A 24510-nucleotide genomic window follows, 5' to 3' on the forward strand; every position below is an offset into this window, starting at 1 on the left:
AGTGATGCACATTGGAAAACATAATACCAATTATACATATAAAATGATGGGGTCTAAATTAGCTGTTACCACTCAAGAGAGATCTCAGAGTCATTGTGGATAGTTCTCTGAAAACATCCACTCAATGTGCAGTGACAGTCAAAAAAGCAAACAGAATGTTGGGAATCATTAAGAAAGGGATACACAATAAGACAGAAAATATCATATTGCCTCTATATAAATCCATGGTACGCCCACATCTTGAATACTGTGTGCAGCTATGGTTACCCCAGCTCAAAAAAGACTGGAATTAGAAAAGGTTCAGAAAAGGGCAACAAAAATGATTAGGGGTATGGAGAGTCTGCCATATGAGGAGAGATTAATAAAACTGGGACTTTTCAGCTTGGAAAAAAGATGACTAAGGGGGATATGACAGAGGTCTATAAAATCATTTACTTTCTCCACACCAGTCATAAGGAAGTGTTATTTACTCCTTCTCATAACACAAGAACTAGGGGTCACCAAATGAAATTAATAGGCAGCACGTTTAAAACAAACAAAAGGAAGTATTATTTCACACAACGCACAGTCAACCTGTGGAACTCCTTCTCAGAGGATGTTGAAGACCAAGACTATAACAGGGTTCAAAAAAGAATTAGGTAAGTTCATGGAGGATAGGTCTATCAATGGCTATTAACCAGGATGGGCAGGGATGGTGTTCCTAACTTCTGTGTGCCAGAAGCTGGGAATGGGCGATAGAGGATGGATCACTTGATGATTACCTGTTCTGTTCATTTCCCCCTGGGGCATCTGGTATTGGCCACTGTCAGAAGATAGGACACTGAGCTAGATGGACCTTTGGTCTGTCCCAGTATAGCCGTTCTTATGGATCATATTATACCTTTCTGTTAGACTGAAGAGCCCATTATTACATATCTGTTCCCTATGTAGATACTAATAGACTGTAATCAAGTCATCCCTTAACTTTCTGTTTAACTAAATAGTTTGAGTTCTTTAAGTATGCCACTATAAGGCATGTTTTCTAATCCTTTAATCATTCTTGTGGCTCTGCTCCAATTTATCAACATCCTTCTTGAATTGTGGGCACCACACTGCACACAGTATTCCAGCGACAGTCACACCAGTATCCAATATAAAGGTAAAATAACCTCTCTACCCCTTTTATGAGATTCCCATTTATGCCGCCCAGGATCACATTGACTCTTTTGGCTGCAATATCACACTGAGAGCTCATGTTCAGCTGATTATCCACCTTGACCACCAAATCTTTTTCAGTCACTGCTTCCTAAGATAAGTATGACCTACATTCTTTGTTCTAGATGTATACGTTTACATTTCATAGAATCATAGAAATGTGGAGTTGGAAGGGACCTCAAAGTCATCAAGTGCAGCCCCCTGGTCTGAGGCAGGACCTAGTAAACCCAGACCATATCCCTGACATGTGTTTGTCCAACCTGCATGATGGGCATTCCATAACCTCCCTTGGAAGCCTATTCCAAAGCTCAATTACCCTTATAATTTGAAAGTTTTTCCTAATATCTAACCTAAATCTCTCTTGCTGCAAATTAAGCACATGATTTCTTGTCCTACCTTCAGTGGACATGGAGAACAATTGATCACCATCCTCTTTATTACATATTAAATTAACATATTTGAAGACTTATCAGGTCCCATCTTGGTCTTCTTTTCTCAAGACTAAATATGTTCTTTTTAAAAACAAAACAAAAATTTCCTCAAGGATTGGGTTTTCTAAATCTTTTATCATTTTTGTTGCTCTCCTCTGGACACACTCCAATTTGTACACCTTTCCGACTGTGTGGCAACCAGAACCGGACACAGTACTCCAGTGAAGTTTTCAACAGTACCAAATATAGCGGGACAATTACCTCTGTGTCTTACATACAACACTTCCATTAATACAACCCAGAATACTACCTGTTTTCACAAATGCAACACATTGTTGTTTCACATTCGATTTGAGATCCACTATAACCCTCAGATCCTTGTCAGTTATTCCCCATTTTGTAGATCTGCATTTGATTTTTCCTTCTTAAGTGAAGTACTTAGCACTTATATTTATTAAATTTCATCTTGCTGAATCCAGACCAAATCTCCCATTTGTCAAGGCCATTTTGAATCCTAATCCTGTCCTCCAAAGCATTTGCAACCTCTCCCAGATTGGTGACATCTCCAAATGGACCCAGGATTGACCCCTGCAGGACCCCACTAGATGTGCACTACCAGTTTGACAGCGAACTATTGATAACTATACTGAGAACAGTCTTTCAACCAGCTGTCCATGCACTTTATAGTAATTTCATCGAGTTTGCATTTCCCTCGTTTATGAGACTGTCATGTGATCCTGTGTCAAAAGCCTTATGAAAATCAACATATATCATGTCTACTGCTTCCCCCCTATCCACTAGGCCATTTACCAGTTAGCCATATTAAAACACATATTGTTTGCTTGCACCCAGTTTATCAAGTGATGCAGATTGGTCTGAATCAGAGACCTGTCTTCTTTATTATTTACCATTCCCCCATTTTTTGTGTCATCCGGAGACTTTATCAGTGATAATTTTATGTTTCCTTTCAAGTCATTGATAAAAATATTAAATAGCCTAGGGCCATGTACTGATTCCTGCGGGACCCCACTGGAAACAGAGACACTCAATGATGATTCCTCACTTACAATTACATTTTGAGACCTAACAGTTAGCCATTTTTAATCCATTTAGTCTGTGCTATATTATTTTTATATTGTTCTAGGTTTTTAATAAAAATGTCATGTGGTACCAAGTCAAACGCCTAGAGCAGTTGAAGAATATTGCATCAGCAATATTATCTTTATTACCCAAAACTTGTAACCTCATCACAGAAAGATATTAACTTAGTTTGACAGGATCTATTTTCCATAAACCCATGCTGATTTGCATTAATTACATTGCCCTCCTTTAATTTGTTATTAATCAAGTCCTGTATTGGCCACTCCATCATCTTGCCTGGGATCTATGTCAGCTGACAGGCCTATAATTATCCAGGTCATCCTATTTATCATTTTTTAAAACTGGCACATTAGCTTTCCTCCAGTCTTCTAGATCTTCTCCAATGCTCTAAGACAGTGGTTCTCAAAGCTGACTTGATGCATTTTATAATGCCAAAATATTAGGGATTTGAATGACATATTTACAGGTCAGAACTACTTCTATCATCACTCTTGATCTGTCATATTGCCTATGATTATCTGACAGTTACATCAGAGCAGAGATAACATGCTACTCTACAAGAAAACCCTTCCTATTCTGGGAGCTAATAATCTGGGAAAACTCTCCATTGTATATCACCACTCACCAATCTCTGAATATATGAAACAATTGGGTCCGTGTTGTGTGAATTCTTCCATTGTCCCTGTAAGATTTTGCTCCCTCAAACTGAACTGCTGGTGGAATACATTTCACCACTACAATGCCAATTCCTAAGGAGCTTTTAAATGGGAGTTTCATTTACTAAAATCTTTGTTGACATCAACTGCATCAAATTTATACTGAAAATGCACTGCACCAGAATCTGGGCCAAAATTTTCTAGTTGGTTTCATCAATGTTTATTCAAAACGTAGATGCAGCAGACGTAGATGGTTAAAATTTATGACGCTAACTTAGGTGCCTAAATATGGGTTTATGCATCCATGTTTGACAATGTTGACCTTAGGTTAACATAAGAATAAAAAAAACTGATACAGCATGAGGACTCACAAAATGCATTTCTACTTACGCGGCACTGTTACACCATAATGCTGGGTATTGCTGATCAACAATTTTCGTTTAAGTTCATTCAACCCTACACCCACAGGACCTGAAAGATAAATTACATAGTTTTGAAAGAGAAGTTCTCTCTTGCATTCAGGTGTTATTACTGGTCAATGTGAGACTACCCAAAGAAGAACAGGTTCGGCTTTTTAGTAATCTGAACCTTTTGGAGTTGCCCATGGATACAGCCTCTTCTAGGATGTATTGTTTAGACAAATTTCAGAAGATTTAATTGCCAGATATCACTTTCTTTAACCTTCCTCTTCTTGGAAAATGTTAATGAAAAAGTAGAGTCAAGCCAACTCTGATGTTGGGAGTTTTTGGCTTTTGGCATGGAGATAGTGATCTCATTGAGTATCTCCTACAAAATGATGGGGAGATGCCCATAGTGGTTCTTTTAGGTCTGTCAGCAACTTTAGATAATATTATATGCAAAATTTTGTTGATCTGCCTATGGATCCTAGCTGGGAATCATGGTTTCAAATGGAGGGTTCCATTCTGTCACTCATCCGATCCAGTTTGTACAAGACACCTTTGGGGGAGATCTGGATTTTAGTATCATTAGGATTTGGAAGATCTACAGCTCTGTTTTCATCAGATCCATATGGTGGAGTGGCAGTACTTTCTCAGTGCATGATCAAGATTAGGACTTGGAGGAGAGAGAATCATCTGAAGTTTAACCCACAGAAAATGAAGATGATATTTGTGGGTTTGGGGCAGGCTCTTGACATTACAGCAGAAGTTGTACATGTGCCCTGAGCTTTTATAATTCAGAACATTTTATAAAGTAAAAAAAATTAAGTACCAACCTGATACATATTTTAATGAAACTTGAAGCCCTTTCTGGGCCTCTATCCATAGTCTGCTAGAAAGATTATGTACCTGGAGTTAATAATGAAGCTTTAGAACCTTCTAGTAATAATTACCAAGAATGACTAGTTACCCACCTCTCATATGTGTAGCAAGACACAAAGATGAAGACCATAAGTTTTCTACCCCCCCAAAACCATGGTCTCTCTGTAAAAACTTAGTGTTATTGCATTTATAACTTTTTATATGTTTACATAAGTTAAACACACAACTACATTTCAAGTCCCATTTCTAACCTGCCTGCAAATTAATCTATCAGTTTATATAGAAATGTTTATTTAATGTAATGTACAGCAGCATCTACTGGTGCATGTCTGTAGAAAAATGTAATGTGTCATGGTGCTAATAGCATTGGGTATTTTCTAAATTTTGTCTATAATTATTAGTATTATACTTATTTAAGCAAGTAAGGTTTTATAGGAAAGCTAATTAAAATTCTGTATACATGTCGGATTAATTAGTGTAGCAGACTGAAAGATCAGTAAGAACTGAAGTAGAAAAATCTGTTTTATACTTTTTTTTTTTTTAGCAAGACATCTTCCCTATACACAAATGTTATTTCCTCTGCTGCATACTGTCAAATCAATGGTATGCTTTTAGTTCTATTTATGTATAAGAACTCAGGTTTCACTTACTGTGTGATAGATGCTTTGGAAACATAGAACAATCTGTTTCCAGACCAAAAAACCAACTACTAGCTCTGTCTCTCATCCCCACCCACCATTTTCAGTGTCACTATAAAATACAGCTATGAAAGCTGTAGATTCTTCTGTTTCAGTGGCTACTTTTCAGAGTTTCCAGAGTAATTTTTTTCTTTGTGCAATTGCAACCATTTGTAATTGTAACAGAGACACACACAGAGAACGAATACTTAATTAGCACAGGCAATTATGAGTACATTATCTATTCTTATTTTTATTATACTAAATTTTCTGAGTGAAATGCACAATTCTACTCTGAATGTTCTTTTCATTTTAACGCAACTGAGAAAGAGGCATGCGTCTAAAAATTACGTACTTGGGAATAAATAATTTAAACCCAACAGGAAGGGAGTGAAGCATCAGCATTAAAAAAACAAAACAGGTTCTTGAGTGGAATGCCAGTAATGTTTATTCCAGGAAGTTTTTGTTTTGGTGCAATCAATCAAATGCACTTTTCTAAAACTGAATGATCCATTCTATTTATTGACAACAATTTTAAGAAAAAAAATGAGAACATTCATGTCAGTTACTGACCCATTTTGAATCATTCTACTTAAAGGTCCAATCCAGCACACACTTACTGCTATGCCTAGTGCTTATCAGTGTTTGTCACTGAGTATGTCTACACTTTGAGTTGATGATGCAATTCCCAGCTCAAGGAGACATACTTGCACTAACTCTGGTCAAGCAGTGAGCTAAAAATACAGTGTAGTTGCAGCAATGGGAGCAGCTTTATCGGCTAGCCACCCCGAGTATGTTTCTCTTGCATCTCGGATAGATACATACTCAGGGTGGCTAGCCTCTCTCACTGCTTGCATTGCCATGACCACACACTATTTTTAGCACACTAGCTTGATCAGAACTAGCACAGGTATGTCTCTTCAATTTGGAAATTAAACACCCCGCTCAAAGTGTAGACATACTCACTGACATAGGCATTTGCAGGATTGAGCCACAAATCATTAGAACTTATAACAGGGTTCAAAAATAACTACATAAATTCATGGAGGATAGGGCCATTAATGGCTAATAGCCATTAATGCTGTCCCTAGCCTCTGTTTGCCAGAAGCTGGGAATGGGAGACAGGGGATGGATCACTTGATGATTACCTGTTCTGTTCATTCCCTCTGGGGCACCTGGCACTGGCCACTGTTGGGAGACAGGATACTGGGCTAGATGGATCTTTGATCTGACCCAGTATGGCCATTCTTATGTTCTAAAACTCACACCAGGCATTTTCAGTATAAAACTTTGGACTAAGCCTACCCAGGTTCAAAACCCAGCAAGGTCAACTCAGCCCTTCATTCTTCACAAGCAGAGATGTTGAGCTACATACAGCGTACTTGTTTGGGAGGTAAGGAGGAAAGGTGTCTTTCAGTAAAAAGTGGGGCGCTGTCTGCACTGCTTGGACTGCTAAATTCCCATGACAATCTGCAGAAACAGAGATTTGCTTCAGAGGCTAAACTTTCACTTTACCATCTTCGTTGTACAGTTGGTTGCTACATTGCTATGGCTGTGTATGTCAAGTGTAACATTTTTAGATCTGATGACATAAGAGATAAGAAGATAAAACCTCACTAATTTGTGCTTTCAGTAACTACAACTAGCAATGAGAGGGCATTTCTAGATTTGCCGTTCGGGGGCAAGACCAGGGACAATGCAAATGTCACATTCTATGCAAATCAGACAGTACCACCACATTATCCTGGCCTCCCTGAGACAGGGTAACATAAATGGAGGCTTCTGCTCCTGGATCCTTCTCTTCCCCTCCCGCTGGTTGAAGTGAAACAGTTGGGCTGGGAGGGGCAGAAGGGAAGGGCAAGCTAATGGTGTTCCTACAGAAGCTTTACCGGGCTTCTGCAGGAATAAACATGAACCAAAGACCCTAAAGTGGGTGGTGGGCTTTAAAACAGGTTGCTACACTTTTCTGATCTTCAAGGTAAGTGGGGAGAGCTAGGAGCCACTCTCTCTCATGGGGACAGACCTAGCAGCAGCCATCTTTCATCTCTCCCGGTGCCTTCACAGAAGTCAGGCATGAGAAGTACAAAGGTGGCATCTGCTTTTTGATAATCTGCTGAAGAGCAAACCAATACAGAAGCCTTTCCATACCATGCTCCTTTGCTTGGATCTCAGGTTCCTCTTTATTCTGATGGTGGCCCCAGCAGGGAAACAGTGACAACTTAGCCCCATACCATCCCAGCACCCACACTAGCAGGAGCCAAGAAAAAGCAGCATCCACTTAAGAAGCCCTGTCCCAGGTTTAGCTGGGAACAGGCTGGAGCTGACCTGGCACTTCCACATTGGCATGTAGAGACCATGACATCTGTATTGGTCTTGCCCAAACACTTACTAAAGCAGAAGCCTCATTTAACTGGACTGAGGTGTTTTCCCAGTAATGTGAGTAAATGTAAAATATTACAGATTAAAATAGTTGCCAGCATCTCAATTATAGGGCTGACTGATGCTTATCCTACTGTTAATAAGATATATTCAGAATTCTTATTAAAGAGGGAAAGGAAGGAAAGGGATCAATGAGCTACAGGTGGCCTGTTTAGAGTAGCTTATGAGCAGTGGGCTGAGAATTGCTGGTGATAGATGGATCGTTTGGTGGTGATCCACAATGGACTGGCTGATCACATGGTTATTCTCATTTCCAGTTGATACATCACATTTATGTCAAATAAAAGTACATAAGTGTTTTCCTATATTACTATTCCATATATCAATTGCTATAGTTGCCATTGGGACATTACACGATCACAAAAAGGAGGGGAGGGGGGGTCTTGCAAATTGACATGGACTATCTTCCATTGATCTTTCTATTAAGATGTGGTCCTTGCTATAACAAAGTTTGACTCTCTGAGGTATTCAGTATAGTCTCCAATTCAGGAAAGCATGTTTAAGTACCTCTCTGATTAGGGACGCTTTCCTGAATTGTGGTCCTGCCCATAACTGCTAAAAAAGATTGAACAAGTAATTTCCTCACCTTCCATCCTTCTGGAAACACACAAGGAAAGAGCCGGTGTTTTTAACCGCAAGGATGTGTAGAACTTCACTCATGGGTAAACACTTGTAGGAAGCAGATAGGAAGGAGAAAGAGCTCAACACACTGACTAACCAGTTTAATTGAACTCATTTTAAAATACTTATTTCAATGCACTGTTTTAGGAGAACGCATAACCTATCATGCATATTACTTGAATTTTGTAAACTAGACTAAAGTAATGTTAGATCAAGTCAGTAGAAATCGCCAACTGGCAGGTTTTTTTCTTTTTTTAAAAAGCTTCCAACTGTAAATTATGCTTCCAGTCATAGTATAACATACTGGACATTTTCTGCTCTGACCAATTACTGCTTTAATTTAATTATTTGTCCTTGTGTTCCCTGGCATAATATCAAAATTATATTTCACATATTACACAGAATGCTGCTACTGGCATACAAAAAGTCTTTAAAATGTTGTTCGCTTCTACTGTACCTGTATTACTGAACAGTGCTATTTTTCCACATTTCACTCAAGACATTTTTATGGTATTGGCCAGACTTAAACTGCTCCTAATATCCAGAGAATAACATCAGAATTATTGAAGTCTACAATAAATTTCTAAATTGCTTTTGTTACTGAGAAAGCACACTTCCTTAATTTGATTTATTACAACAAAAATCAAATGAAATCTCTAGGTATTCCTCAAATCAGACATACGCAATTTGTTATATAAAGTCTACTTATCACACTTTTGCACTGCACTCTTTGTTGATGTAAGTGTAAAGTCAACTTGATGTTATTACTTGTTGTATATAGCCCACAATCTTACAGTGATTACACTAGTAGACTGCTGAATTTTAGTGCTGGAGGGTGACAAAACTGTTAATTAAAAACTAAATTTAATGCTCCCTTGGACATGATTTTTATAAAAACACAGCCACTCAACAGTTCATAACAGTCCCTGACAGAGGGTCATATTTCTTCTGCTCTTCTGCTTTAATAGTAGAGAAAACTCTACTAATGAAGCATCAACCTATATGCTACCACAAAAGACACAAAAAGTAGTGAGACAGATGCTCTGGTTACCTTTGAAAATACTAAGTTAACATATCATTGTATTTTAAATTGGATTTATGAAATACAGTTTCTAAAAAAAGACTGAAGCAATGCATTTTAATTACATACCCTTAAGAAACTTTATAAGAACACTAGACACCCAGGCTGGTGCCAAATTATGAGGTAGGTGTAAACCAGATCCAAGGCCACATCTTGGTACCCGTTTGCAGCTCCTTCCTAGTAAAATGTCTGCATCTGGACAATCCTGATACTTTTATCAGTCACCAGAGTTGGCTGCTGAGGCACCCATCAGCCCACAGAAGAAAAGAGTAGGCCCTGCACTGCTCCACCATTCATCCACCCTCCCCTCAATTTACTTATTTATTGTAATACAAGTTATAGTTTTGTTCCTTTGTATTTTTATGTGCTTTCTTTATCTTGATTACAGACACATTAGTTTTATGTGGGTTTTGTGGACTTTTCTTAAGAACACCGGGGTGGGTTTAATCAGATTCCATTTTTGTTTCTTGCTTTTTCACAGGATTGCTAATTTCAGTGATGGCCTGGCCACAGGAACAGATTAGCCTCCCAGGACAGTATTAAAATCACTGGAAGGCGGTGGTGAGTTTCTATCTTTAAATCCCAGGAAGAGATGCCTAATTCCTGGGAAAGGACATCAACCCATTTTCCCAATAGGTGGAAGTTGGGCCTGCAGGAGTGCCTGAGGACTCTCTGCAAGGCTTGAGGATTTCATTATGCCATGGACTAAGAGCCTATCTGGTCTGGGAATTAGACAGGTGTATTAAGGTGGTAAAATTAAGATGCTCAGTACATGAGTGTTGGTATATGAGCAATGGGTCCAGAAACTTCCTCCCACCCATGCACTCTGATGAAGCTGTGGGCAGCCTAATGGCTACTGCTCCTTGGAGGAGTCATACTGCAGCAGGAGACACCAGCACCCTACAAGGTCTTTAAAGTCCCTAATCTCCTCAGCTCACCTCACTTCTCTTCAAGAACACTTACCTAGAGCTAAGTGTTTTAGCAGAGCCATATATTTTTCCAGCTCTAGTGCCTTAACCATTAATTTCTGTCTGTACTGCCCAATGATTGTTTTTGTTAACTCCCTACCAGTCAGTTTAACCTTGCCTCCTGCACTTGCCTTCTAGTTCCTCGTCCCTTCCACACCTCCATTTCCTTTCAGCTATGTCTACAGTGCAGCTTGGAGCTAACCTCCCAGTGTGGGTAGACAGACTTGCACTAGCGGGGCTCCAGCTAGCACGTTACCACCACCAGTGCAGACATTGGGGCTCTAGCAGACACTCAGGCTAGCCACCTGAGCTGAGAGATAGGGCGTTGGGTGGGCTTGAGAGCCTGCACCACCAATTGAGCTGTAACAGCCACACTTCCATTTTTAGTGGACTATCTTGAACCTCACTAGCATGAGTCTGTTTACCCAGGCTTGGAGGCTCGCTCCAAGCTGCAGTATAGACGTACCTTTAATCAGCACTAATCTATTCCTTTCCTCCCTTCCCATTATGATGTGGCCTCCCCACCTTCAATCCCATGAATTAAGTTAACATATAAAAAACATAGCACATCAAGAGAGGTACATACCATTAACAAACCCACTCAACTACATAATGTATTCATGTTTCTTTTATCCTCCCTTTTCCAGTCTTCTCATCAAGGCATGGACCATGTCTTATTTCTTCTCTATAGTATCTACCTACTTATTTGCATGTTTACAATTAACAAGAATAAATTAAAGTGGGAAAAAGGCCAGTGGATGTTTGGGGCTGCTACTGTTTCCTCAACCCCCTTCAACTACTGCCATAATATGTTGCTTTTAGGTGATATTTTATTTAAGTTGCAGCCTTGGACATAATTTAAATACAACTGTCTGTATTCATGGATATCTTTTTTCTGAAATTGAGCTATTCAATCTATACTGTAAAGTGACATTGAGGGATCAAGGTTAATGTAAATTGGGAGACCTGGGTTAAAATGTTACTCCAAATCACAAAGCTGCTGGGTCTCATCTTAGTCACTAGGACACATTTAACCACATTACAAAAACTGAACAATTTGGTATTAATGAGATTTTCAGTACAAGAAAAGGTTGGAACTGAATTAGGTCTGGACTGAAATACATTACAGCTCTGAAGGGGAGTTTCAAAGTACCCAACTAAGATGCTCCTCCAAGCTGCTAATCTTTTCCCCACACATTATAAGAGGTCCACGTGGACCCATGCGCTCCATAAGGTTTTCCTCTGTTTCCCTCACACTCAAACCTCATTTCTTCTGTCTTGTTCCTCTCCCAACACGACCACATTCCCCCAGGCATGATGAGTGCCTTGGAACAAGGGCCAGAGTACTCTGATCTGATCCTTATGAGGCCTGGACCATAGGATCATCCATGGATTACAATCAGCAGTGACCAGAAAGCAAGGGTTATAAATACATATGTTGAGTTAATGGCAGCAGTGACTATGATATCCTTATCTGCTTGATCTGAGTATTAAAATACCTGCACTGTACCATGCAAGAAGTACAATACCCATATAGGAGCACATGAGACTTAAACAGTTTGTGAAACTCCGCTTCTGCCTCTCGCCGTAGTGGAGTTCCAGAGTCGATGGCAGAGCGATCGGGGATTCATACATTCATAGATTCTAGGACTGGAAGGGACCTCGAGAGGTCATCAAGTCCAGTCCCCTGCCCTCATGGCAGGACCAAATACTGTCTAGACCATCCCTGATAGACATTTATCTAACCTACTCTTAAATATCTCCAGAGATGGAGATTCCACAACCTCCCTAGGCAATTTATTCCAGTGTTTAACCACCCTGACAGTTAGGAACTTTTTCCTAATGTCCAACCTAAACCTCCCTTGCTGCAGTTTAAGCCCATTGCTTCTTGTTCTATCCTTAGAGGCTAAGGTGAACAAGTTTTCTCCCTCCTCATGACACCCTTTTAGATACCTGAAAACTGCTATCATGTCCCCTCTCAGTCTTCTCTTTTCCAAACTAAACAAACCCAATTCTTTCAGCCTTCCTTCATAGGTCATGTTCTCAAGACCTTTAATCATTCTTGTTGCTCTTCTCTGGACCTTCTCCAATTTCTTCACATCTTTCTTGAAATGCGGTGCCCAGAACTGGACACAATACTCCAGTTGAGGCCTAACCAGCGCAGAGTAGAGCGGAAGAATGACTTCTCGTGTCTTGCTCACAACACACCTGTTAATGCATCCCAGAATCACGTTTGCTTTTTTTGCAACAGCATCACACTGTTGACTTATATTTAGCTTGTGGTCCACTATAACCCCTAGATCCCTTTCTGCCATACTCCTTCCTAGACAGTCTCGTCCCATTCTGTATGTGTGAAACGGATTGTTCCTTCCTAAGTGGAGCACTTGTTAAACTTCATCCTGTTTAACTCAGACCATTTCTCCAATTTGTCCAGATCATTTTGAATTATGACCCTATCCTCCAAAGCAGTTGCAATCCCTCCCAGTTTGGTATCATCTGCAAACTTAATAAGCGTACTTCCTATGCTAATATCTAAGTCGTTGATGAAGATATTGAACACAGCCTATCCCAAAACAGACCCCTGTGGAACCCCACTCGTTATACCTTTTCAGCAGGATTGGGAACCATTAATAACTACTCTCAGAGTATGGTTATCCAGCCAGTTATGCACCCACCTTATAGTAGCCCCATCTAAGTTGTATTTGCCTAGTTTACAGATAAGAATATCATGCAAGACCGTATCAAATGCCTTACTAAAGTCTAGGTATACCACATCCACCGCTTCTCCCTTATCCACAAGATTCGTTATCCTATCAAAGAGAGCTATCAGATTGGTTTGACACGATTTGTTCTTTACAAATCCATGCTGGCTATTCTCTATCACCTTACCACCTTCCAAGTGTTTGCAGATGATTTCCTTAATTACTTGCTCCATTATCTTCCCTGGCACAGAAGTTAAACTAACTGGTCTGTAGTTTCCTGGGTTGTTTTTATTTCCCTTTTTATAGATGGGCACTATGGTTGCCCTTTTCCAGTCTTCTGGAATCTTTCCCGTCTTCCATGATTTTCCAAAGATAATAGCTAGAGGCTCAGATACCTCCTCTATTAGCTCCTTGAGTATTCTAGGATGCATTTCATCAGGCCCTGGTGACTTGCAGGCATCTAACTTTTCTAAGTGATTTTTAACTTGTTCTTTTTTTATTTTATCTTCTAAACCTACCCCCTTCCCATTAGCATTCACTATGTTAGGCATTCCTTCAGACTTCGCGGTGAAGGCCGAAACAAAGAAGTCATTAAGCATCTCTGCCATTTCCAAGTTTCCTGTTACTGTTTCTCCCTCCTCTCTGAGCAGTGGGCCTACCCTGTCCTTGGTCTTTCTCTTGCTTCTAATGTATTGATAAAAAGTCTTCTTGTTTCCCTTTATTCCCATAGCTAGTTTGAGCTCATTTTGTGCAGTCCAAGAAGTTATCTACCTGATCCGGAGGGTAGTGTACCCTCAGACTCCCATTCTTTGATTCCACTGTCATTATAGTTAGGGCCTTCAGGAAGTGGATCTTTTTCGCAAAATGCAACATCAAGTCAGCGCTCTGCCTCCTTTCATTCTCCTGGCTGTTTTTGAATCATTGGACTTTTCTTTCCAGAAATATTTTTTATAAGACTGCTGCTCTACATAAAGTTTGACATTTGTGAGACTCAGACCTTTTTGGAGTGGAAAGTGATATGGGAGACTTGTCTACTCACTACCATGATTTTTTTTTATTATTATTTTTTTTTTTTGCTAGAAAACAGGGTTGGGCAAAAGCACATCTTGACAGCATTCCAGGCACTAGCAAAAAGGCTGGTACTGAACTGAACAGCATGTCTCGCTCTCGGGTCAAGAAATCCAACTCACTAGTTCAATCGGCCCACGAGATATAAAAAAGTTAGCCCTGCAACAGTTGCAATAACTGATCGGTTATCTGAATTTCACAAGTCAAGTCACTGCACTAGCCTGTGAATTGTGTGCAATTGGCAGCAACAATTTCAGGTGCCAGAAGGTCAATCTTATTACTTGTTTATCAGAAGTGAAATACAATTATCTGGAAGCAATTTTTGGAACAAATGAATAATCTCCTTTTCTTGTGATCAGAATGGGTCCAATATGGAAAAGAGAACTTCTGAAACAAATGGATCCTATTCTGGTCTGACAGCTTACCAATAGGCAGCCTAGCAAATCCCCAAGGATCAGGCAACTAGTACAGGTATTTATGTTAACGCACTTAACAATAAGCCCCTGTTTTACAACATCCCAGACATTGACAATGAAATTGTTTCTTCTCATTTCCAGGAGGACAAGTTTACAGCCTTGGGAGATACAGAGAATCCAGCATTCCAGTGGAGTGCTGACACCTAATTGCACTTGGTTGGCCAGAAATTTTTCTGGACACCATGGTTCATTTGTCTGAGATAGATTTGGACATATTTCTGACCAATAGTGTAGTGAAAGCCTTGTTCAGCATACTGGGAATGAATGGCCAAGACACTTAACTGATGTTCTCTATAGCAGGACAACTCTGTGGTAATAGGGCATGTTGTGGTCATAGCTTATCCTAAGCCTAGACAGGGAGCAAGTGGGACATGAGATATGAGTGGTAAGACAGTGAGAGGGCCCTTACATTGAGCAGAGGCATTCCTTGTTGGAGTCCAGTTCTTCACACAAAGAACTAGATGTTCAGGAAATTTCTTTGCAAGCTATATTCTGTTGGTAAAGTTGCAGACACATAAGGAGTCTTCATGGCACCAAAATAAGATTTAGTTTCAGGACTATAGCACAATTTTAAACAACAACAAAAAAATCAAGGTCATATAACAGCTTATCTGTATATTTTGATTAGTGGGTTGACAATATTTCTCATACTATCTGATGCACAAATAGCTCTTCACCTGTAGTTTTCCAAAACTCAAACAACTGAAAAAAGATGAGAAATTATGAGCAAATGCAGCAACATAATATTCTAGATCATAAACATTTTCAGTTTGAGAGCTAGAAAAGTTAAATTTTAAACTTCTGTAAGATTATTGCACTAATATTTACTCTAGATTCCTGATTTAGAAATTAAAGAAATAACTTACCGACCAAAACTACAAGCCTGTATTTCTCAGTAGGCTGTCGTCGATATGGTGCAACTTCTTCATATGTTGGGACATCTGCTGTATCATACTGATCACTCTTCTTGCATTCATACATGGATTTATTTGTCTTTCTATCTTTTCTGCTAAGACGAAAGCTTCTCCTAAAACCAGCTGCAACAACAATTTTTTTTTAAATTATGCAATTTAATATCTGAAAAGTCCAGAAAAGATTCACTTCCAGGCAGGGAAAGGTGGGGAGGGGCAATGACTTATTAAGAAACCCCAAACTGGCTATTTCCATTAGCAATCACATTAGCTGGACACAGAAAGTAGGCATGAAATTTCAAATGCAATTTTTGAGAAACCAGGTCCTTATGGTCCAGAAGAGATTCCCAGACGAAAAGGTAAATTCCTCCAAATTGTTAAAGTCCTAAACTACAATACAGCAGCCATTTCAACTTAAAATACGATATTCCCACTAAATGAAATGATTAATTTTACTATTTTTGATTTAGGGGGAAAAGGGTGATCATATGTCCTGATTTTATAAGGACAGTCCTGATTTTTGGATCTTTTTCTTATGTAGGCTCCTATTACCCCCCACCCTGTCCCGATTTTTTAAACTTGCTCTCTGGTCGCCCTAAGGGGGAAAAGCAATTTTTTATAAGTCAATCAAAACAAGCTCTATGATGATACAATTAACTTCTTGAATGCTGAATAAATTAACAGCTATAAGGAAAATATACGTTCAGTCCTGAGTCATATACCATCTCTGACACATCCCAGTTGAATTGCCTTGGGATGTACACACTTAAAATAATATATATTGTGGCAGCAGGGTACAGGGGCATAACAGTTAATAAAATCATTGCCTTCAACAGTGTTATGACCTTGGCACAATGCTGCGCTATCATAACTGGAAGTTTAAAAAAAGCGTATGCAAACGTAACCCATGCCTGCTTGGTGTGGAGATCTGACCCCTCTCGAAGCATCAAGCCCAATTAGAGATTGATGAGTCTGCCACAGCCTTAGCTAACAGCCATGTGGCTTTTAGCTCATGCAGTAGAGGCTCACGCACTAAGCTTCAAAGGTCACAGGTTTGATCTGCCTGCTGATGACTGGGATCTGTCAGCGTTACAAGTGGGCTCTCATCCAGGATATCAACAGGGAAGTCTCTGAAGCTCGGAATGCGCTTCCTCAGCTAGGGGAAGCCTGTAATCCACGCCTGCTTGGTGTCATGCTCTGTCCCCTCTAGCGATGCTAGCCCAGCTACAGATTGGTGAGTCTGTTACAGCCTTAGCTAATAGCCAGCTTCAGAGGTTCCAGATTCAATCCTGTCTGCCGATGACTGGGGTCGGTCGGTGTTACACAGTCTCTCCCAAATACATTGAAAATAGAGCTCTCAAACAATTACCAAAAAATCGTGATTAATCATAGTTTTAATTGTACTGTTAAACAATAGAATACCATTTATTTAAATATTTTAGGATGTTTTCTACATTTTCAAATATATTAATTTCAATTACAACACAGAATACAAAGTGTACAGTGCTTATTTTATATTATTATTTTTATTACAAATATTTGCACTGTAAAAGAGATAAACGAAAGAAATAGTATTTTTGAATTCACCTCATACAAGTACTGTAGTACAATCTCTTTATTGTGAAAGTACATTACAGGGTGGGGAATTACAGGTAAGACCCCTTAAATGTAAACAAACTTGTTTGTCTTAGCGATTGGCTGAACAAGAAGTAGGACTGAATGGACTTGTAGGGTCTAAAGTTTTACACTGTTTTGTTTTTGAGTGCAGTTATGTAACAAAAATAATTCTACATTTGTAAATTGCAGTTTCATGCTAAAGAGATTTCACTACAGTACTTGTATGAGGTGAATTCAAAAATATGATTTCTTTTATCTTTATTACAGTGCAAATATTTGTAATCAAAAATAATATAAAGTGAGCAATGTAAACTTTGTATTCTGTGTTGTAACTGAAATAAATATATTTGAAAATGTAGAAAAACATCCGAAAATATTTATAACAAGTGTAAATTGGTACTCTATTGTTGTTTAATAGTGTGATTAAAACAGCGATTAACTGATTAATTTTTTTTAGTTAATCGCTTGAGTTAATTGCAATTAATTGACAGCCCTAATTGAAAATAAAACCAAACACATCATTAAATAAATCTCACAACACGATCAAATATGGGTACTGCAGCTCCATTTCACACATACTGTATAGTAAAATTTGCTAAGTTAAGATGACATTTCCTATTATAACATACTTTCATTTATAATTCTATCATATTTTTGCAAACCTAACTGGCCTAAAATTGGCCTAACATTTTATGTATAGTGTTGTGCCTATAGTTCTTAGCTGCAGCTGATGGACGTTTCATGTGGTTTTTAAAGATTTTTAAATTGGTAGAGCATCAATAGTAGAATAATATGACAGTATCATAGCTGCAGCCTGCCTCCACTAAACCTGAGTATGAAAGCTAATTATTCCACCTTTATCATTACTTTATAAATTTCTCATTAAAATTAATTCTTTTAAATAGATTTGTACAGTCGTACTGTATCTTCTGTGGTTTTAGGAACAGTATGGCCAAACTGCCATGCTAATTTCATTATTTGGCTGTACTAGAGAAATTACCAATAAATTCACAAAATATTGAGCAAAATGACTGAAAAAAAATCCCAACACCTATACTTTAAAAAAAGATCTTAAGTACTCAAACTTATGGTTGATTCAAATCAAGTGTCAAGTTATAAAATTTCTTCACAACTAAACTATTAATTATGAACTTTAATATTTAACCTCACACCAAATACACAATACTAAAAGTACAACAGAAGGCTCTCTTTTTTAATCTGTCTAAACTTCTGGTGATCACTTTAATTTCAGCTGTATATTTTAATAAGTTTTAAAAAGTACTTATTTACAGGCATATGAGAAGTAACCATATTACTATTTATCTCTAATATTAATAGTTGCCAATGTAAGGGTGACTCCTGCAAATATTATCACACTTCGGCCATGACCCTGCAGAGACGAGGTATGTGCTCACTATTTTTCACAAGTAAGCCCATTTGACAAAAATCTTTTCAGTATCGGGACCATGGGGCTTAATCCCCAAGCTGTTGATTTGAAGTGCTATACTCAGTAGTGTTTGTGCTGTTCTCTCCCCCCGTCTTCCCCCCACACCTGACAGAGAAACAGAGAGGTAAGTATCGAGCCTCTCTGAAAATACAAATGGTGTCACCCAGCTCATTAAAAAAAAACTGAGATCACATTATTACAGTGAAAGTTAATGAGAAGAGGATATAAAAACCAAACACTAGCAGAAATAGATCTAATTTTTTTGCCCATGGTAGAAGAAGACAGGGGAGGATCAAATATACAATAAACATACCAGAGTTTAAATTTGGTAAGAGTAAGAAGCAAGCAGGCTACGTTACTAGTTCTTTTCTAACTATTTTTTTCTATTCCATTGTGCATTCATATAATAATATAGTAAATGCAAAGAATTCTTTTGAAAAGTTATTTTAGTTTAAAAAGTTTTCTATTGTAAAAGCACTGCTATTGCATTGGTAATGTAATACAACTTGGTACACAGTAATGTCTCTGGTGATTGGTTCAGTTCTAAAGTGAAGTCAATCATGGCACACCGATATTTTGTTGATTTAATGTCACAGACCTAGTAACTGCATTCAATGACTTTAATGCAGACTCTAAAAATAATGTTAAAGACACAGAAAAGGAACAAAGTTAACTATTTTTCTGAGCTGTAATCTAAAAAATCCCAAACCTAAGCATACCAAAGCTACTTTCAAAATACCTAAAAATTCTCCAGTACTATCTTTTCACACAAACAGAAATGAATTCTTCCCATTCTAAAAGTTTGCTAGTGTATAAATTTTTCCACAAAACACAGTGCCTAGATCTATAGAGGATAGATGGTTTTGTGCTTATAGGTGATCCGCAAAACATTTGAAACATTTAAGATTATGGTGGTTGTTTTTTTAAACTTCCCTTTTTGTTCTAATAATGAAAACCTGAACACATGCAAAATTAAAAGAAAATCTCACCTCTCCCCATCCCCCCTTTGTTCTTTACCTTCAAAATATTGGGACTATCATACCTCTGGTTTTCCCTGGTTTTTCTGGAGGATCTGCTAGATGTCTCACAGCATATCTGTTATAAGTTCTCATGCCCCAACTGAAATGTTGGGGTGTTGAATCTTTAACAAAGATATCCTTTATCCAAAATATTCATTAGAAATTGAATATGTTATAAAAGTTTTGCACAATCCGATTAAAATCCTGCCCCCTTTATTTGTTCAGACGTCATACTCAGCTATTGGGATATCATCAAATTTCCCACCATCTTAGTCCTCCAGGACAGAAAAAAAATCTGAATTTCTAATGTAAAAATCAAGCAGTTAAAAAAAAATTAAAAATCCTTTAATAGCTTCTTTATGCCAGTTTCCCCCATTTTACGTCATCCTTTAAGACACTGCAGTGGGACACAGGGAATTTCGAACTTAGGCAGAGACTCCCAAAGGTTAAAGTCACACCTGCTCAGTAAGGCCTGGCGGTTGGCTACCCTAAGCTGGAAACTCGCAGAGGAATAAAGCTTTCTCCCAAAGGAGTCCAGCCATCTGGCATCCTTATTTTTTGGGGTGGGCGCAGACTGGCCCTGTTGCTCCCTGTGGTTTACCGATTCCACCACGAGTGAGTTTGATGCCGGGTGGGAATAAGGTATTCGTGGTCCTTGGCTGGCACAAAGTATTTCCTCTCCACTTTCTTGGAGATAGAGGCCAAAGAGGCAGGGGTTTGCCACAGGGTGTTGGAGAGGTTGGCAATACCCTGGTGCAGGGGCAGGGCCCAGTGCCGAGGGAGACAGGACCTTGAATAGGGAATCGAACGGACCCTCCATCTCCTCGGCCTGTAGCTGGAGGCTGGATGCCACCCACTTTAGCAGGTCTTGGTGCGCCTTGAAGTCCTCCTGTGGGACTGAGGGCGGAGGCGCCGTTATGGTGTCATCCGGTGCCGGGGAGAAGGCCCACATGGAGCTGAGAGCCTCGGTCAGTGCCAGGGCGTCAAGCCCCAGATCAGAGTCCGGGCGCAGGTCCGCCGACTCGTGACCCGCTGACTTGTCCCGTAGGCAGTCGGACGAGGCCGATGGAGCCTGAGACGCTCCGGCAACCGAATAAGCCCCCATCTTGGCTGGCATTGGTGCCAAGGTGCCCACTGGCACCACTGTCCTTGCCGTGGGGCCCCTTGCCATTGACCAGGCTGAGAGCCCGATGACACTATGTGTCCCGGCTGAGCAACGTGAACCAAGGATGGGTGGCCGGGTGCCGAGGCCAACGACGAACGCTCAGTGCCCCGGGAGCGGTAGGAACAGTGCCTATGATGTCGCCTCCCTTGGGACCTGGACCTCGACATCGAGGAACGGTACCCGCCTGAAGAACTACTTCAGTACCCATGATGGCGATGCGAGGTCCGATGCCGAGGCGCCCTGGAGGGAGTTTCAAGCGCGACATCTAGCTGATCAGGAGCTGGAACGGGAACGACGACGTCTATCCCATCGAGAGTGGCTACGGCACCCACGCCGTGCAGGCAAGCGCTCCCGGTGCCTCTCTCGGTGCCTACGCTTGCTGGCAGGCGGTGTCGAGGGTCCCCGTGACTCCCATCCTGACGGCGACCCGGATGGTCCGGACGGCGTCGAGGGTGGGTGGGAGCTGCAAGACGAGCAACCACTCGTGCTGAGTGGTGCGGGGAGCGATCCTCAGAGTGGGAACTGTGGCTGGCTAGTGAGGTCTGGTGGGCACCCAATGGAGGCTTGCCACGAGACCTGGGGCCCGTGCTTGGCTGCGTGCTCAGGACTGGCAGGCTCATAATGTCCTTCGCAGCCTGTATCGCCTCCGGCATCCATACCGGTGGGGATGCACAGGCCGACGGTGCCGGGCTGCTCCGCTCCACATGAGTCGGAGGCCTTGAGCCTGGGGAGGACCGAGGGCTGCCCAACGCGGGACCAGCCTCCACCTTTTCCTTGTCATGGCGCCACTGCGAGGCCATGCCCTTCCCTTGCTTTTTGGAGGGAGAGTGGCGCAGACTGGTCGAAGGGGCCTCGCTACGCACCAACGACGCAGCGGCCGGTGCAGAGTCCGAACGGCATGCCTGCGTTGGGCCAGCACCAACTCAATCAGGAGAGCTCAAAGTCTAATGTCCCTCTCCTTCTTGGTCCTTGGCTTCAACGACCTGCAGAGCTTGCGACGGTCACTAATGTGAGTCTCAGCCAGGCAGCGGAGACACTCAGTGTGCGGGTCACTCCTAGGCATAGAACGGCGACAGGAGTCGCACGCTGGAGCATGGGGCATGCCCCGAGCCCACTCTAACAACTGAAGAAACAATCCACGAATGGTACCACTAAGGTCGAGAAGAGAAGGCTGCAGCAGAGCTGGAGCACAAAATTCCGATTACTTTCACTGGCGGCAAAAAGGAACTGAGGGTGGGGGGAGCCCGTAGCTCCCCTTATAGCGCGATATACAGGCGCCCCTCCAGGGGTCGCCGTGGTGCTCCCTCAGTACGGATACTGCTAAGAGAAAAACTTCCAGCACCGTTGCACGTGGCGAGCACGCACACCTACTGTGGAATACATATGAGCAATCACTCGAAGAAGAATCATAGAAATATAAAACTGGAAAAAACCTCAACAGGTCATCTAGTTAGTCACCTGCACTGAGGCAGGACTAACTATTATCTAGAGACCATCTTTGACAAGTGTTTATCTATTCTGTTCTTAAAAACCTCCAATGACAGAGATGCCACAATCTTCCTAGGTAATTTGTTCCAATTTTTAACTACCCTGACAGTTTGGAAGCTATTCCTAATGTCTAACCTAAATCTCCCTTGCTGCAGTTTAAGATCATTACTTCTTGTTCTGTCCTCAGTGGATAAGGAGAACATTTTATGACCCTCATTATTATAACATTTTGCATACCTGAACATTGAAGGGGACCATGATAACAGTCACCCTTTCTCCAGAATAAATAAACCTATTTTTTCAATATTTCCTTATAGGTTTATGTTTTCTTGATATTTAATCATTTTTGTTGCTCTTCTCTGGATTTTCCTTTATTTGTCCACATCTTTCCCAAAGTATGGTGCCCAGAACTGGACACAATACTTCTGTTGAAACCTTATCAGTGCTGAATAGAGTGGAAAAAATACTACTTGTGCCTTGCTTAAAACACTCCTGCTAATAAACTCCAGAATGATGTTTGCTTTTTTTGCAGCAGTATTATATTGTTGATTCATATTTAGTTTGTGATCCACTATAACCTCCAGATCTTTTTCTGCAGTGTTCCTTACTAGACAATCATTTCTCATATTTAATATTTGTGTAATTGCCTTTTCCTTCCTAAGTGTAGTATTTTGCATTTGTCCTTATTGAATTTCATCCTATTTATTTCAGACCATTTCTCCAGTTTGTCAAAGATCATCTTGAATTCTAATCCTGTCCACCAAAGTGCTTGCAACCCCTCCCAGGTTGGTATCATCTGCAAACTTTATAAGTGTACTCTCTATGCCATTCTCCAAATTATTTCTGAAGATATTGAACAGACCCAGACCCAGACCCAGGGTATATCCCTGCAGAATCCCACTAGATATACCCTTCCAGCTTGACTGTGAACCATTGATAACTAGTCTGAGTATGGTTTTCCAACCAGTTGTGTACCCACCTTATAGTAGGTTTGTCTAGGCTATATTTTCCTAGCTTGCTTATGAGAAGGTCATGTGAGACACTATCAAAAGCCTTACTGAAGTTGAGATATATCATATCTACTGCTTCCCCCCATCCACAAGGCTTGACAACCCTGTCAAAGAAGGATATAAGGTTGGTTTGACATAATTTGTTCTTGACAAATCCATGTTGACCATTATTTATCACCTTATTAATTTTTTTCTGCAGGTGCAGAGAGATTATTTTCTTCATTTTAATTTATTTAGCAATTTCAATTCAATGACTAGTTAATTCAAAATTGAGAAACTGATTGGGAATTGAAAAATCTATGAATCTTGTAATCTATGAATAAACATGAGGTGTGATATGATCAGATCTACTAGGACTAAAATTTTGAAGGACATGGACAATCAGTTCAATTCACTATCTACAGATCATACTTCCTTTCTTTAATAAACCTGTCAGTTTTAAATGCAAAACATGTTTTGCGAAACTTACTTTTTTCATCTGTATCCAGCATATTTAAGGTAGTTTCATTTAACTAATAAAAAAGCAATTTTAATTTTTGTGCCTTATTAACTGAATTCCAATTTTCATCCAAATGCAGGTTGACACAAATCAGGAGTACACAATTAATCATCTAGTAAACAAAAGCATAATTCACCATTTATGTAACATGATAAAAATGTAAAAATTAATATTATGAATAAATGTATGTTAATCTACGTGATTGCGTGTATTGATATAGTTATCCTGGTTAACAAAAAAGTACCAAATTTAGAGTAAAGGCTAGTTAGTTGCAAATCAGCAGTTTAATGGTTACCATCTAATGAGAATCAACCTTTCATTAGGAAAGTAACTAAAAAATACAAATACATAAGATTAAAATCAATTATTTAAATCAAGGTTTACTACTTCCTGGTTTAAATTATGATTAAAACAGATTATTAAAACACTCTGATTTAAATCAATCCACCCTGAAGGGAAGTGTGCAGGAGAGAAAAAGGAGGGATGCTCTCAATAAATCCATACAAATTATTTTTATTGTGTTGCTAGTGAATTTCTGGCAACATGGTATTTTCTCCCCCATGTCTCCCATTACACTCCCCACATATGCATATTGACTTTTTAATAACCTTCAGAAGCAGTTTTATGGGGTATCATTAATAAATTACTATTAGTCAACTA

At 39.9% G+C, this 24510-nt stretch overlaps 1 protein-coding gene across 5 annotated transcripts in view; it reads right to left on the minus strand.

Moving 5' to 3' along the window:
• The window catches only part of MPP7 (MAGUK p55 scaffold protein 7), a 293702-nt gene that overhangs the window by 21655 nt on the left and 247537 nt on the right, over nt 1–24510 (minus strand). For all 5 annotated transcript variants that reach the window (XM_054020780.1, XM_054020779.1, XM_054020782.1 and 2 more), the window contains 2 exons: nt 15561–15731; nt 3773–3853 (listed from right to left, as the gene is read on the minus strand). In XM_054020780.1, the coding sequence (XP_053876755.1) occupies nt 3773–3853; nt 15561–15731 (252 nt within the window). The remainder of the gene's footprint in view (nt 1–3772; nt 3854–15560; nt 15732–24510) is intronic.

This window comes from Malaclemys terrapin, chromosome 2 (assembly GCF_027887155.1).
Source record: "Malaclemys terrapin pileata isolate rMalTer1 chromosome 2, rMalTer1.hap1, whole genome shotgun sequence".
Lineage (NCBI taxonomy): Eukaryota > Metazoa > Chordata > Testudines > Emydidae > Malaclemys > Malaclemys terrapin.